General features: G+C 38.8%; 2 protein-coding genes across 4 annotated transcripts in view; one reads left to right on the forward strand and one right to left on the reverse strand.

The window, feature by feature from the left end:
• LOC307028966 (dynein regulatory complex subunit 4-like) lies at window positions 1-10,600 on the forward strand. The gene is made up of 11 exons (XM_079664410.1): window positions 1-141; window positions 314-403; window positions 1,841-2,038; window positions 2,623-2,829; window positions 4,685-4,739; window positions 4,826-5,031; window positions 5,875-6,042; window positions 6,604-6,690; window positions 7,581-7,790; window positions 8,750-8,815; window positions 9,781-10,600. The coding sequence occupies exons 1-11, from the start codon at window positions 139-141 to the stop codon at window positions 9,892-9,894; spliced, it is 1,404 nt and encodes a 467-aa protein (XP_079520536.1). The 5' UTR covers window positions 1-138; the 3' UTR covers window positions 9,895-10,600.
• Window positions 10,601-11,258: 658 nt separating this feature from the next.
• kif16ba (kinesin family member 16Ba) overlaps window positions 11,259-13,777 on the reverse strand; it is a 38,227-nt gene continuing 35,708 nt past the window's right edge. For all 3 annotated transcript variants that reach the window (XM_079663123.1, XM_079663121.1, XM_079663122.1), the window contains one exon: window positions 11,259-13,366. In XM_079663123.1, the coding sequence (XP_079519249.1) occupies window positions 13,205-13,366 (162 nt within the window). In that variant the 3' untranslated portion in view covers window positions 11,259-13,204. The remainder of the gene's footprint in view (window positions 13,367-13,777) is intronic.

The raw sequence follows: 13,777 nt of genomic DNA on the forward strand, positions 1-13,777 counted from the left end.
TGATGTTGCCATGACAACGCCTTTTGTTTACATGTTGCCGAGGACTCCAACTGTAGCTCGGCTAGTTTACAGGCTAACGGGCTAACTCCTGTCTTTAGCGTTATTTCCCCCATTTGTTAGCCTGTACTGTATTTCACGATGGTGAGTAAACTCCTTTTAATCAGCAGTGTTGTTGTTGAGTGCAATAAGCATGTGTTAGGTTAGCATGAGCCAGATACCGGATCGTTTGGAGACTGTAAGCTAAGCTACAGGTCAGATAACTGTTAGCGTGTTTTAGACATGGAGCTGAAATGTGCATGTGTTTTCTTTACAGCCCCCAAAGACTAAAAGCAAAAAGGTCGTGAAGGGGAAGTCCTCGGCCGTAGTGGACGGTCTTTCCACGGATGAAATGTCTAAAGATCAGGTGAGAGCTGCGATGCTACTACAGCTTACACAGCTAACACAGATAACTAGCATTAGCCTCAAAGCTATACTATATATAACACTGTTATCGTTTTTACTAGCATCACATTGTATTTGAGGTTCAGAGACATGTTTTGTTGTTAATCTTCTTTACTTTAGTAAATAGGGGTTGATATGAACACTGACTGTGGGGTTGAAGTGCTGACAATTTTATTTGAGGGTATTTATATCTTCATCACACTACCTTTTAAATGTATATTTAATTGATTATGCTATTCCTTGCATTGCACACTTAATGTTAATAATATCCTACTTTAACATGTTGTAAACTGTAATTAGCCCTTCATAGTTTACAGATTATTATCTTTCTCTGTCAATATGTAGGCTATATGTATATATTTTAACACTTCAGTTCTGTTTTATTTTATATTTGTTTATTTTGTACTCTTTTTCATTTTCACATTATTTGCAATGCCTTGTTCACACACTGCTGTGCGTGTGTAAGACATATTCAGATCCTTTATTTGAATTAAAGTGCTAATGCCTCACTGGAAAATACTCCACTACAAGAAAAAGTATTATAACAAAATGTACAAGTATGAAAACAAATTAAAGTTAGAAACTGTGTAGTAAAATTCTCCCTTTCTTAAATCTTATGTTGGATACCGAATATATAACACATAAGGAAGAGATGGGGAGCAAACAGTTGGCACAGTTGTTTCAGCAGAGTATAGAGAGTATCAGGTAATAGTGGCTGCACTGTACACCTACACCTACATGAACATGATCTCACTGCATACAGCGCCACTCCATGGTGAAGCATGAATGCTTTCCAACTCCTCTCCAAAGCTTCCTGCCAGAACAAATCAATACGGCTCCTCTCATATTGATTGTATCATATATACCATCAATACAATCAATATGATCTAAAACCAATATATCAATATTCCAATGACGTATAGACTATTCTGCACTATTTCTACTATATTCCATTTTATTTTATTTACTTGTACTATTGTATCTGTTTTATTGTGTTGCAATGTGGGAGGAGCCTGTGACCTAAGATTTTCATTGTCATAACTACACTGTAGCTATGTACACATGACCATAAAAGCCTTGAATCCTTGAATCCTTGAATCCTTGAACATGGCGCCAAAGATATTTTCTTTAAAAAAAAAAAAAAAGTTTAAAACAAATGTATTATTTTGTTTATTGTAGCCTCTGTTATCACTGTGCAGCCTGATTATGAGGAAACAAAATGACCAATTATTTGCCAAATCTAAAAATCAGGTTGAAATCTGCTGGAGCACAACAAAAAAACATGCTTGGCACACGGTAACTTTCTGCCTTATTTAACTAAAGGAAAACAAACATGGCTTTGAGTAGGCCTGTACAGGAGCATGTATTGTCCAGCTCTTTACACACATCTTCTGTCCAGCTGGAGGAGCACATCATCCGCCTGCGAGAGGAGCTGGACAGAGAGCGGGAGGAGAGGAGCTACTTCCAGCTGGAGAGGGACAAGATCCAGGCATTCTGGGAAATCTCCAAGAGGAGCCTGGAGGAGACGAATGCCGAGCTGAGGAACAGGCGGAGGGAGAGGGAGGAGGCGGAGGAGCGCCACCGGGTGGAGATCACTGTGAGCCACACACACACACACACACACACACACACACACACACACACACACACACACACACACACACACACACACACACACACACACACACACACACACACACACACACACACACACACACACACACACACACACACACAGGATTAGAGAAAACAAAACGAAGGGGACATTTAAAGACTATAAGAACCTTTATTGAATTGAGTTGAATAGACAAATGAATATATCGATTTTTAGTTTTATACTTTCAATTTACCAGTAATACCATTATCTGCTCAAATCTTCACACAGAATATTGTCTTTTATATTCACCCACAATTTTTAATGCGACTTCAGAAATATTCTTTCAAGCATTCTTTATTTGTATGGGGCATCATGTACTTTTGAATTCTGACATTATAATAAATATTTGATTTGATCAAGTGATTACAAAAAAATATATATATATTAACATAACTTTTTTATTGAAGAAATGACAGATCATGCTCACACCATCACTATATGATTTAACTGATTAATTTGAGTCCTTTTTTCATAAATCACAGTTGATGGGTTGATCAATATATGAACTCCTTGCTGGTGTTCAGGTGTACAAGCAGAAGCTGAAGCACGTCCTGTCTGAGCAACACAACACCGTCTCTGGGCTGAAGATCGACGGCGTCTCCTCGAGCGGACTCATCCGGCTGCAGAACGCTGAGAAGGAGCTCGGGCTGAGGACAGAAACGCACGGCCTGCAGGGGGACTTCAGGGAGAAGAAGCTCCACAACGAGAACTGCATCAAGGAGCTCAAACTGGTGAGACTAGGGACATTTTTACAAGGCAAGGCAATTTTATTTATATAGCACCTTTCAACACAAGGCAATTCAAAGTGCTTTGCAAACATGAAAGACATTAAGAGCATTAAGAAAAATATTATAAAATGGTCACATGTTTATTTGAATTTTTTCCTGTATTTTTTTTATTTACATATCATTTTTGGTTGGGTATTATTTTCTTTTATATTTAATTTTTAACTTATATTGAATTTATATAAAAATTATAGTTATTTTTAGCTAGCACCTGTTTCGGATTTGTAAGCATACCTGTCTGTATCGACTACCCAGGGAAAGGTCAGAGAATTTAAATGAATGTCTGTATGTATGTATACTTTGCCAAGACTTGGAAGGAAAGGGGTTGTGTGTGTGTGTGTGTGTGTGTGTGTGTGTGTGTGTGTGTGTGTGTGTGTGTGTGTGTGTGTGTGTGTGTGTGTGTGTGTGTGTGTGTGTGTGTGTGTGTGTGTGTGTGTGTGTGTGTGTGTGTGTGTGTGTGTGTGTGTGTGTGTGTGTGTGTGTGTGTGTGTGTGTGTGTGTGTGTGTGTGTGTGTGTGTGTGTGTGTGAGCAATAACGTGTAGATTTGAGTGGACTGTGAACTGAGGCAGGTGTGATTTCTATGTACATCTCCATGTATGTTATATACAGGGTTCTTACTGTCATTGAAAACCTGGGAAAGTCATGGAAATAAAAAATGTAAATTCCAGGCCCTGGAAAAGTTATGGAAATGTAACTAAAGTTGCATCAAATATAATTTAGATTTTATCTAATCGCCGAAATAGTAATACTATAATGATAATACATACTGTAGTAATGAAACGTAAAATGGCATTTAACCGTCACAGTATTTCGCTGATTAGAGATGTTTACAATCACGCCCTCTAGTCTACAGTGGCTTCAGCCTGTAGGAGCTAGTAAGCCTACTATTTGATCTACGTTATTTGTTTTAGATAGGCACAACATGTTTCATATGCAGACCTTATTTTCCTGTTCCATGTTAAAATAAACCATTTTCAGTGGTACCGCTGAGAAAGAGTCATTTCTTTGGTCATGGAAAATTAGGTAAAGGTCATGGGGAAGTCATGGAGAAGTCATGGAGAAGTCATGGAGAAGTCATGGGGAAGTCATTGGTGAAGTCATGGTGAAGTCATGGAGAAGTCATGGTGAAGTCATGGAGAAGTCATGGGGAAGTCATTGGTGAAGTCATGGAGAAGTCATTGGAGAAGTCATGGTGAAGTCATTGGTGAAGTCATGGTGAAGTCATGGAGAAGTCATTGGAGAAGTCATGGTGAAGTCATGGTGAAGTCATTGGAGAAGTCATGGTGAAGTCATGGTGAAGTCATTGGAGAAGTCATGGTGAAGTCATGGTGAAGTCATTGGTGAAGTCATGGGGAAGTCATTGGTGAAGTCATGGGGAAGTCATTGGTGAAGTCATGGTGAAGTCATGGAGAAGTCATTGGAGAAGTCATGGTGAAGTCATGGAGAAGTCATGGAGAAGTCATTGGTGAAGTCATGGAGAAGTCATGGAGAAGTCATGGTGAAGTCATTGGAGAAGTCATGGAGAAGTCATGGAGAAGTCATGGAGAAGTCATTGGTGAAGTCATGGAGAAGTCATGGAGAAGTCATTGGTGAAGTCATGGAGAAGTCATTGGTGAAGTCATGGAGAAGTCATGGAGAAGTCATTGGTGAAGTCATGGAGAAGTCATGGAGAAGTCATGGAGAAGTCATTGGTGAAGTCATGGGGAAGTCATGGAGAAGTCATTGGTGAAAAAGTGTATTTTACTGTGTTTTGTTTATTTCTACGAGTGAGCATCTCTGTTGCCTTTTGCTTCTCAACAGAAACACCAGGTGGAGTTGATGGAGCTGACAAACACCTTCGACAAAAGATTCAGAGGTAAACAAACTACATTTCTGACTTTAATTAAAAAAACAACCTTTATAAACGGTATTAAACATTTCCTTCTGTTGCTATTTAAATAGATATTGAGGTGAAATACCACAAGAAAACCGAGGCGATGATCCAAGCGGAGGGTAAGAGGCGGCGTGCGGAGGTTTTAGAGGTGGAGGACCGGATGAATGGTCGTGTTGTGGCTCTGATGGAGGACCAGGAGCGAGCTCTCAGAGGAGCAGAGGAGTACTACTCTGCTGTTAAGAGCAAACTGATGGGGGATCAGAAGCTGCTGAAGGTAAGAGACGTTACTTCAGAATGCGTATTTTTACAGGACCTAATGCCATGAATGTGAAGTGGTGGAGGGTTCACAGAATTCAATTATTGTTCTACCTACAAAATAAAACGTGCTAATGCTTTTGCCAAACATTTTGTTGAGCTAAATTTAAATTATTTTTTTAATGATTGTTTGTATTTTAATTGTTTCACAAAGCTCTTACAAATGTATACATGTTCTTTCTAGAGTAGCAACTCATTATTTCTATTTTTATATATTCTATATATATATATATCAGGGTGTCCATGGGGTCTTAAAAAGTATTAAAAGTTGATCAATCAATTTAGCGAAAATTATTAAAAAGTATTAAACGGCATTTAAGGAAGGACAATCAATACTGTATATAGTAAATGTGAGGTAAAGTGTGTCGCCAAGGTAACCGGTTAGAACTCGAAGTGGCGATGAGGTCTTAAAATGTTTGGAAAGGGTCTTAAAAAAGGTCTTAAAAGGTATTACACTTGACTTCAGGATTCCTGCTTATACCCTAATATATACTTTTATTACAGAAAAATTGGTGAATTTGTGCACACTTTTATTGAATTTATTTTAACCACTTTAGTCTATTTAAGCCAATCAGTGTCTTAGGACATATTTCTCCATATTTAAATAAAATTGGTTTAAAAAAATGGTTTCTTGTAGAAAAAAATTCCTGAAGCTACACACAACAATTTGATACAAACAAATAATCAAATAAAAATGTAAATGTATTTAGGTTGGGATATTAAGCAATTTGTAACATATCAAATGATGTTCAAGAACTCGGTGTCTCTTGTTTTCTGCACCACATGGTTTGTTGTTCTGTAGGAGGAACTTGCGGAGGTGACGAAGCTTCAGGTTCGATCCGACAAAGACCTCTCCTCAGCGCAGCAGGAGAACAGGAAGCTGAGCGACGCTCTGCAGGAAGCCCAGCAGACGCTGCCCGCTCTGCACCGACAGCTGCAGGAGGACCAGCAGGCCAAGAACAAGATGGTGGTGCGTTCACAGCTCAGAAAGCATCACGACACACTCTCTTATCTTAGGTACATACATGTTGAATGTAAGGCGGTGCTCATTCAGTGTTGGTACGTATTTTGAGAAAATGAAAATGACTTGGATATGTATTGCATTTTATACATTTGTCCATCAGTTTCCACATCAACAGGTTCAATTTAAAGACACAAGGATAGGGCGACATTGTTTTCATTTTAACACTAGGGGTCACTATTAGGCAGATTGTTTTATTCCTACATATGAATTGGATTTATCATGAGACACTTGTTTGGAGGAGAAAATAGCTATTTACGGATGAGGATTAGGGCCAAATGTACAAAAAACTAAATTGAGATCTCACCAAAAGTTAGTTAAATGCTGGGATTTGAGTCAGAATTATGATTTGAAAAAACAGACTCTTTTTTTTACCTTTGAGTTTTGTTGTTTTAGCTGTATGGGTATTTCCATGTAATTACACTAGGAGCAACACAGACTGGAGTCATTTTCCTTGTATTTGGACCCATACTTGGCCAATAAAGCTGATTCTTGTTCTGTGTCTGCCAGGCGAGTCGAGCTCGAGTGAAGCTCATGGATCAGGAGCTCAGAGATCTGACCGTGGAACACGAGCTGCTGCTGCAGGCCTTCGAAAAGGTAAACATCACGTGATCTACCTTCATCCCCAGAGGTGGGAAGTAGTGGAGTACAAAGACTTCGTTACTGTACTTAAGTACTTTTTTCTGGTATCAGTACTTTACTCCACTACTTATTTTTCTGAATACTTCTTACATGTCGAACACAAATACCTGTACTTTCTACTTCTTACATTTTGAACACAAACACCTGTACTTTCTACTTCTTACATGTTGAACTCAAATACCTGTACTTTCTACTTCTCACATGTTGAACACAAATACCTGTACTTTCTACTTCTTACATGTTGAACCCAAATACCTGTACTTTCTACTTCTTACATGTTGAACACAAATACCTGTACTTTCTACTTCTTACATGTTGAACCCAAATACTTGTAATTTCTACTTCTTACATGTTGAACCCAAATACCTGTACTTTCTACTTCTCACATTTTCCAAACAGGCTGGTTCCTTTAGTCTGAATGTGTGTTTGGTGGCGTGATCATTATTATTTAGAGTCATTGCGTGCCTATTGATTTGAACACGATCCGTGTATCCATCATTTCCTGGTCTTCTCTAAAGAAGAGGGACCAATGAAAACGTTGTCATGTTGCCGTTGGTCACCATGGAAACATTCATTAGCTAACAATTACATTATTGTTCTATTAACATAAAGGGAGGTCAGGTACTCTTTAAAACAGCTGCTAGTTATGGGTACTTTTTACTGAAGTACATTTCAAAGCCTCTTTACTTTTACTTGAGTAAAGAAGTTTAGTCAGTACTTCTACTTTCACCAGAGTATTTAAACACGAGTATCTGTACTTCTACTTGAGAAAAGGATGTGTGTACTTTTCTCTGGTCCTCCCTGGGCTTTACAGTAGGTATTCATGTGAATGTGTTTTTCTGCAGGTTCAGCAGGAGCGAGATGATCTCCTGCAGAACCAGACGCAGACCCTCCTGGACGTGCAGCAGCGCAGCGGGCTGAAGCAGCTGCTGCTGGAGAGGAAGATGGCGGCGCTGACAGAGACTGTGGAGAAGAAAGAAGCTCAGCTCTGCGCCGCTCTCTCTGCATCTAAAGTCACACAAACTGCAGGGGGCAGCGCAGCGAACAGAGTGGAGGTACGAGGTTATGAACATGTTTCATTTGCACCGGGACAGTTTCATCCCACAGGCCATAAGACTGTTGAAAGAACGTCCATCTGTTTGCAACTTATATATATCAATATTCCAATTACTTGTATATAGACTATTCTGCACTGTTTCTTAAAAAAAGTGTGACAGAACACATGCAATACGAAAAGCCTTAAAATAATAATAATAATAATAGATTTAATTTGTTAGCGCTTTTACAGGTGCTCAAAGACGCTTTACAGATAATAAATATATAGTTAAAGTTAAAGTCAAATAATACAAAAACAATCACACATGAAAAGCCAGATTGAAGAGGTGAGTTTTTGTGAGTTTGAAATAGTGATGCAAACTTCAACCATTCCTTGTTTGTTTTGTCCAACCTTATGTCATTTTAGTTTATAAGAAAAAATAACATCAAAATGCTTGATTAAAAAAAAATTGGTTAAAATCATGTAATATGTATTTTAAAAAAAAAGGCTATTATCAAAAAAGTTGCTTTTTACAGTTAGTCTTCATGTTTTTTGTCCTAAAGCTTAATATGAAAAATGACTGAACTCTTGAGTAACTGCTAAACTTGGAAAACTGCACTCCACTACTTATCACACGTATACCTGTAATATATTTACATTTAAATTAAAACTTTTAAATTCATACAATGCAGTGAGACTTGCAGTTTTGATTTTGGACTTGCCTGATTTAAATAAAAGTGAAAAAGCAGATCTTCATGTGCTCACATCCACACTTTCCATTTCCTATTTATGTCAACGCTTCTCTAAAACCTGCCCCGCATCTGATAAGACACCAGCTCAAGTATCATTATGTTGATGGTTTTTGTTGAATGGTTTTAGACTTTAGTTCTGCAATCGTTCTTCTTTCATAATCAACCTTTTTTAAAATTTGTATTCGAGCTTCAAGTAGAAACATCTGCACGTTATTTCTTCTTGCAGGATATATTGGAGTCCAAACAGGTCGCCATCGATGACCTTCAGGGAGGCTTGGCTCGGGATTGTAAGGTCAGTTATCTCAAAAGGGTTTCATTTATTTAAAGGTCACCTATTATGCAAAATCCACTTCTTCATGTCTCTTCTACATCAACATGTGTCCCCTCTTCTTCATGTCTCTTCTACATCAACATGTGTCCCCTCTTCTTCATGTCTCTTCTACATCAACATGTGTCTCCTCTTCTTCATGTCTCTTCTACATCAACATGTGTCTCCTCTTCTTCATGTCTCTTCTACATCAACATGTGTCCCCTCTTCTTCATGTCTCTTCTACATCACCACGTGTCCCCTCTTCTTCATGTCTCTTCTACATCAACATGTGTCCCCTCTTCTTCATGTCTCTTCTACATCAACATGTGTCCCCTCTTCTTCATGTCTCTTCTACATCAACATGTGTCCCCTCTTCTTCATGTCTCTTCTACATCAACATGTGTCCCCTCTTCTTCATGTCTCTTCTACATCAACATGTGTCCCCTCTGTGTAAAGAGATTCTGAAAGTTTCAGGAACAAAGCTTCTCTCTCTTTTTGATCCATTTCTATAAAAACCTGTCTGAAAATGAGCTGATCAGATTTTGGCCAGTTTATGATGTCATAACGATGTTCTGGCTTGTGTAACCATTAGCCAATCAGCAACCAAGGTAACCCCCCCCCCCCCCCCCCCCCTTATCACCTGAATCTCCTCCTAGAGCACCATTGTGTTCTTTGTAACCAAATCTCTCTCAGAGGGGCGTGGGGAGGGGCTCCTTATTTTCATCTAAAGTAACAGACAGAGAATCAGCACTTTGGAAACAGGGCTGAAACAGAGGGGATTATGGGTAATGCTGTAATGATCTGTTTGGTGTTTCAGCCAATCAGAGACAGGTTCTGGATATATCTGAGACCTATAATATATTGATGAGAAACAGTATGATAGGGGACCTTTAAAGGTTATGAGAGTATTCCCAGTCAGCTGTGAGAAGTAACCATGTGACCTGCAGGAGTACGACGAGCTGCTGAGGAGCTGCCGGGAGAAGACGAGGTCTTTGGGGGTCGACTTCCCCTTCAGACCCTCACAGCTGATCCTGGGGGGCAAGGACTCTCCGGGGACTTAAAAACACCAAAGACTTCACTTCTCTACCTCCGTCTCATTTCATAACTTCCCTAAAGATAATTGTATTGGCTTAGAAGTTTCTAGAGCAACTTCCAACATACAGGGGCGTGATTTCAAGGCACAAATAATCCAGAACGATCATCCATTTTGTCAAGATTCATTGTGTGTGTGTGTGTGTGTGTGTGTGTGTGTGTGTGTGTGTGTGTGTGTGTGTGTGTGTGTGTGTGTGTGTGTGTGTGTGTGTGTGTGTGTGTGTGTGTGTGTGTGTGTGTGTGTGTGTGTGTGTGTGTGTGTGTGTGTGTGTGTGTGTGTGTGTGTGTGTGTGTGTGTGTGTGTGTGTGTGTGTGTGTGTGTGTGTGTGTGTGTGACTAAGTGAGCTTTGTTGAAGGGTGTGACTGGGAAGGGAAGGGAGATCCAGAGGGAGACACAAACTACTTACTGTTGACTTTATACACAATTATGAACATAATGTTGATTTCACACAACGTGATGAAATTGCAGCTCACTGATGATTTTCTAAATGTTTTTAAACAAAAATATAAAATGTGCTTTATTATGTGGTTCTTTATTCTGGTTATCAAACCATCCTGCTGCTAAGAATGAATGTGTTTCTATTGATGCTGATGGTGAGGAGTGTTTATGAGGTCAACTCCAAATCACAACTTCAATCTAATGTTAAAACGACAATAAAGAATATTTCTGTCTTATTTTTGACTTTTGTACTTTCTTAAATCTTGTTAAAGAAGCCCTATTATGCTCTTTGGGGTTTTCCGTTTAGTGCATGTGAATGGTCAGCAATTGGATTCCTTTGTTTAATTCCTGAACAAAGTGACATCACTCTGTAACCCTTGCGCTTCTATTGGCTAGAACACATTGTACGTGATAGGCTAAGGGGCGGGACATCTCTAAGCGGTTGACCAACAACATATTTACGCTAGGCATTTGTACTGCTTTAACTAAATATATGTAATTTTATAAAACGGACAAGTCAAATCAAGCAATCTGATTGGTTCTTAGCCGTGATATAATGAGCGTATATCCTGAGTAGAATTGTAGTTACTTTTCACAAGTCAGTATCCCTCTGCGTCTGAGAAAAGCTACAACCGTTACAACTGTTACATTTCGTCCATTACGAAACTAACTAACTAACAAACAAAGCTTAAGATGGAAACATGTAAGGCATAATGTCTCAAACTTTTCCTTTGACAGTTTTCTTCACACACATTGACTTTTCTGCAAGTAATCGCCTCTGGTTTAGGTAAAAGAAAACAATTGTCGAAATAGGAAAAGATCATAGCTTGCGTTAAAATAAACATTTGTCTGGCAGGTGCTTCACGAAGGAATGAAAAGAGTCCACACAGTCCGGAGGTTCTTGTACATTCCCTTTACTGACATTCAATGCCAATAGTTCACATTGCATACAAGCATATCATTTAGAAAAACTATGCACATCGACATTTACAATCTATTTACACACACAGTATGGCTTATGAAAAAAGCAGTCAGTGGTCAGACGGCAAATTAAACTCCACGAGTGTCAAAAACAAACAGTTCAAACAGTGAGGAGGAAGACTTCAGGATCACATGATGGGTCTTTGGAAATAAAATCAGCTCGGGAATATATAAGTGTGGAGCTGCCGGAGGAAAAGTATTCCCTGTGATAGAAGTTTCTGTCTATGTCATTATAGTAAGAATCTAATGAGTAAAAGTGTGTTTGACTACGTGATGATTTGAAGAGAGAAGTAAGTTAAACTAAACACCATCACTTTCTGGGATCTAATTATTTATTTTACAGGTTTCCATGACAATTGTTCCTATATAAAGGGGGTAATGGGTTAATGACTTGTTAAAGCATAAGAACGCTTACAAGGAACAAACTCAGAAAAACTTTCCCTTCTTCTCAAACACTTACTTTGTAGATGAAGCCTCAACATATCCCTTCATGTCACAGGTCACAAAATGCAAGTATAAAAAAAACAAATGTTGTCCTGGTAACTATCTTTGGGATTATTCCACGTTTGGGAATGATATAAATTGAACTTCACCCACTCCTGCTTGGACCCATATAAAGTGTGGCACTGATATAACATTTAAAGAAAAACCTCTCAGATGGCACCGATATGATCATAAGTCCATATAAAGTTGTTAAATGGGAACAAAAACATGAATCTAGAGACTCTTAGCTGTTGTGGTTTAAACAGAATAACCGCAGCAGGCGACACATTATCATAACTTGTTACTGGTTGCGTGTTTTAGCTTCACTTCCACAGTTATTTCAGCTTAAGTGCATTTGTTTTGAGTAATATCTGCTCGTCGCCAACTTCAAACAGTGCTGGAGTCACAGTGACAGGAAAGAAAACAGTCTGACAACAAGAGAAATGGGTTTTTTTTGGGACTCAAGCTTCAAATATACATCACACTACGCCTTGCCATGCTAATATTTAGTCTGTCTCTTGTTGCTACAGCACAATGGAGGAATTCCAGCATTACTTTGACTTGTTTTCTGTGATCTGAAGCGAACACACAGACTAGCATTTAACGGTTTAATGTTTATTTATCCCCGCTTCAGACTAACATCCGTTTCCTGGGCCTGAGTGCAAAGTAATGTCAGTAAACAAAGGATAATGTGATCTACTGTCAAAGTAGTGTTCAGTCTTTCATAGCTGGTCTCTCAACAACTCAAGGTCCATCATGTGTTTGAACTCAAATACATATTTCTATGATCTATTCCTTTTTTTTCTATGAATACAGTGGTTCATAAATCTATAAAATGTGAAAAATGAGTGAAAAATGCCCAACATAGTTGCCCAGAATCTAAGTTTAAAAATGCATTATTTAGTTTAACAGCGACTAACAGTCAATACATATCCTGTATATAATGATATTTAACAGTGAAAAACAGCTAATCTTCGTGTTTAAGGAGCTGAAATGTGTGGTGTTTTTGTATCATATATTACTTTGTTGCTGAGGAACCGTTTAGTTGATCATCTTTTGTTCAGCAGGCGATAAAAACACAGCTTTTTTTTTACTTTTAGAGTTGCAAAACGGTCATGAGTTTCTCTAAATATCGTAGCTGCATGTTAATATATTTAGCCTAGCCGTGTATTGCCGTAACATAGTTTAAATGAAAGTCTTGAAACACAGCTCTGAGTTCCCTCCTCTTCCTCTGAGCAGCACCTGGTTTCAGATCCAGGAAACTGACCTGCGAGCTTTTCCTTCTTTGACCCTCTGAGGCGATTCTCTCTGGAGAAAAAGGCACCGAGCTGTTTTTTCCTTTTGGTTCTTTGGAGGAGGTTCCTTCTGGAGTGGGGTCATCCGGTGCCGTGGCTGCTGTGCTCAAAGACGCCCTTCTTGAAGAACGGATAGAACTCACCGATGGCGTGTTTGCTGAGATGGAAATGGCCGTTAGCGTCGGCTCTGAGAGGCGAGCCGCACGACGACAGCATCACTCTGAACAGGCTCCTCAGGTAACGCTGTGAAAACACTTTATTAGTCAATTTATTCAACAGGTCAGAAACAAAACAAATAACAATAATAATTATAATAATGAGAAGCAAAAAAAAAAAACATTCAAGGTACAAATGAAAAATTCTCAAATAGTCTGTCATGTTCAACAGGGGCAAGAAGAAGCTTAAAAATGTTCCTGGTCCCCCTCTAGCGTACATTTTTCTTGAAAATAAAAGATTAGGTGATCAGCATCCGTTTCAAACAAATAATCTTTTTTTGTACAAAACAACCAAAAATAAATCACTTTTACAACGAAAAGAAATAAGTATGAGTTCACAGGTTTCAGGACTAGAGGTAGAACGAATAATCGGGCGGCCATTCTGAAAACATTCTGCATTGATCGATACCTGCCGATTACAAGATCAATTTATTTATTT

This window comes from Notothenia rossii, assembly GCF_949606895.1.
Source record: "Notothenia rossii genome assembly, chromosome: 1".
In the NCBI taxonomy this organism is placed as follows: Eukaryota; Metazoa; Chordata; class Actinopteri; order Perciformes; family Nototheniidae; genus Notothenia; species Notothenia rossii.

What these genes read in the sequence shown, in the direction of transcription:
- LOC307028966 (XM_079664410.1), top strand. An exon ending in GCATCAAGGAGCTCAAACTG is followed by an intron (nt 2,830 to 4,684) that starts GTGAGACTAGGG and finishes GCTTCTCAACAG; the next exon opens with AAACACCAGGTGGAGTTGAT. An exon ending in GGGATCAGAAGCTGCTGAAG is followed by an intron (nt 5,032 to 5,874) that starts GTAAGAGACGTT and finishes GTTGTTCTGTAG; the next exon opens with GAGGAACTTGCGGAGGTGAC.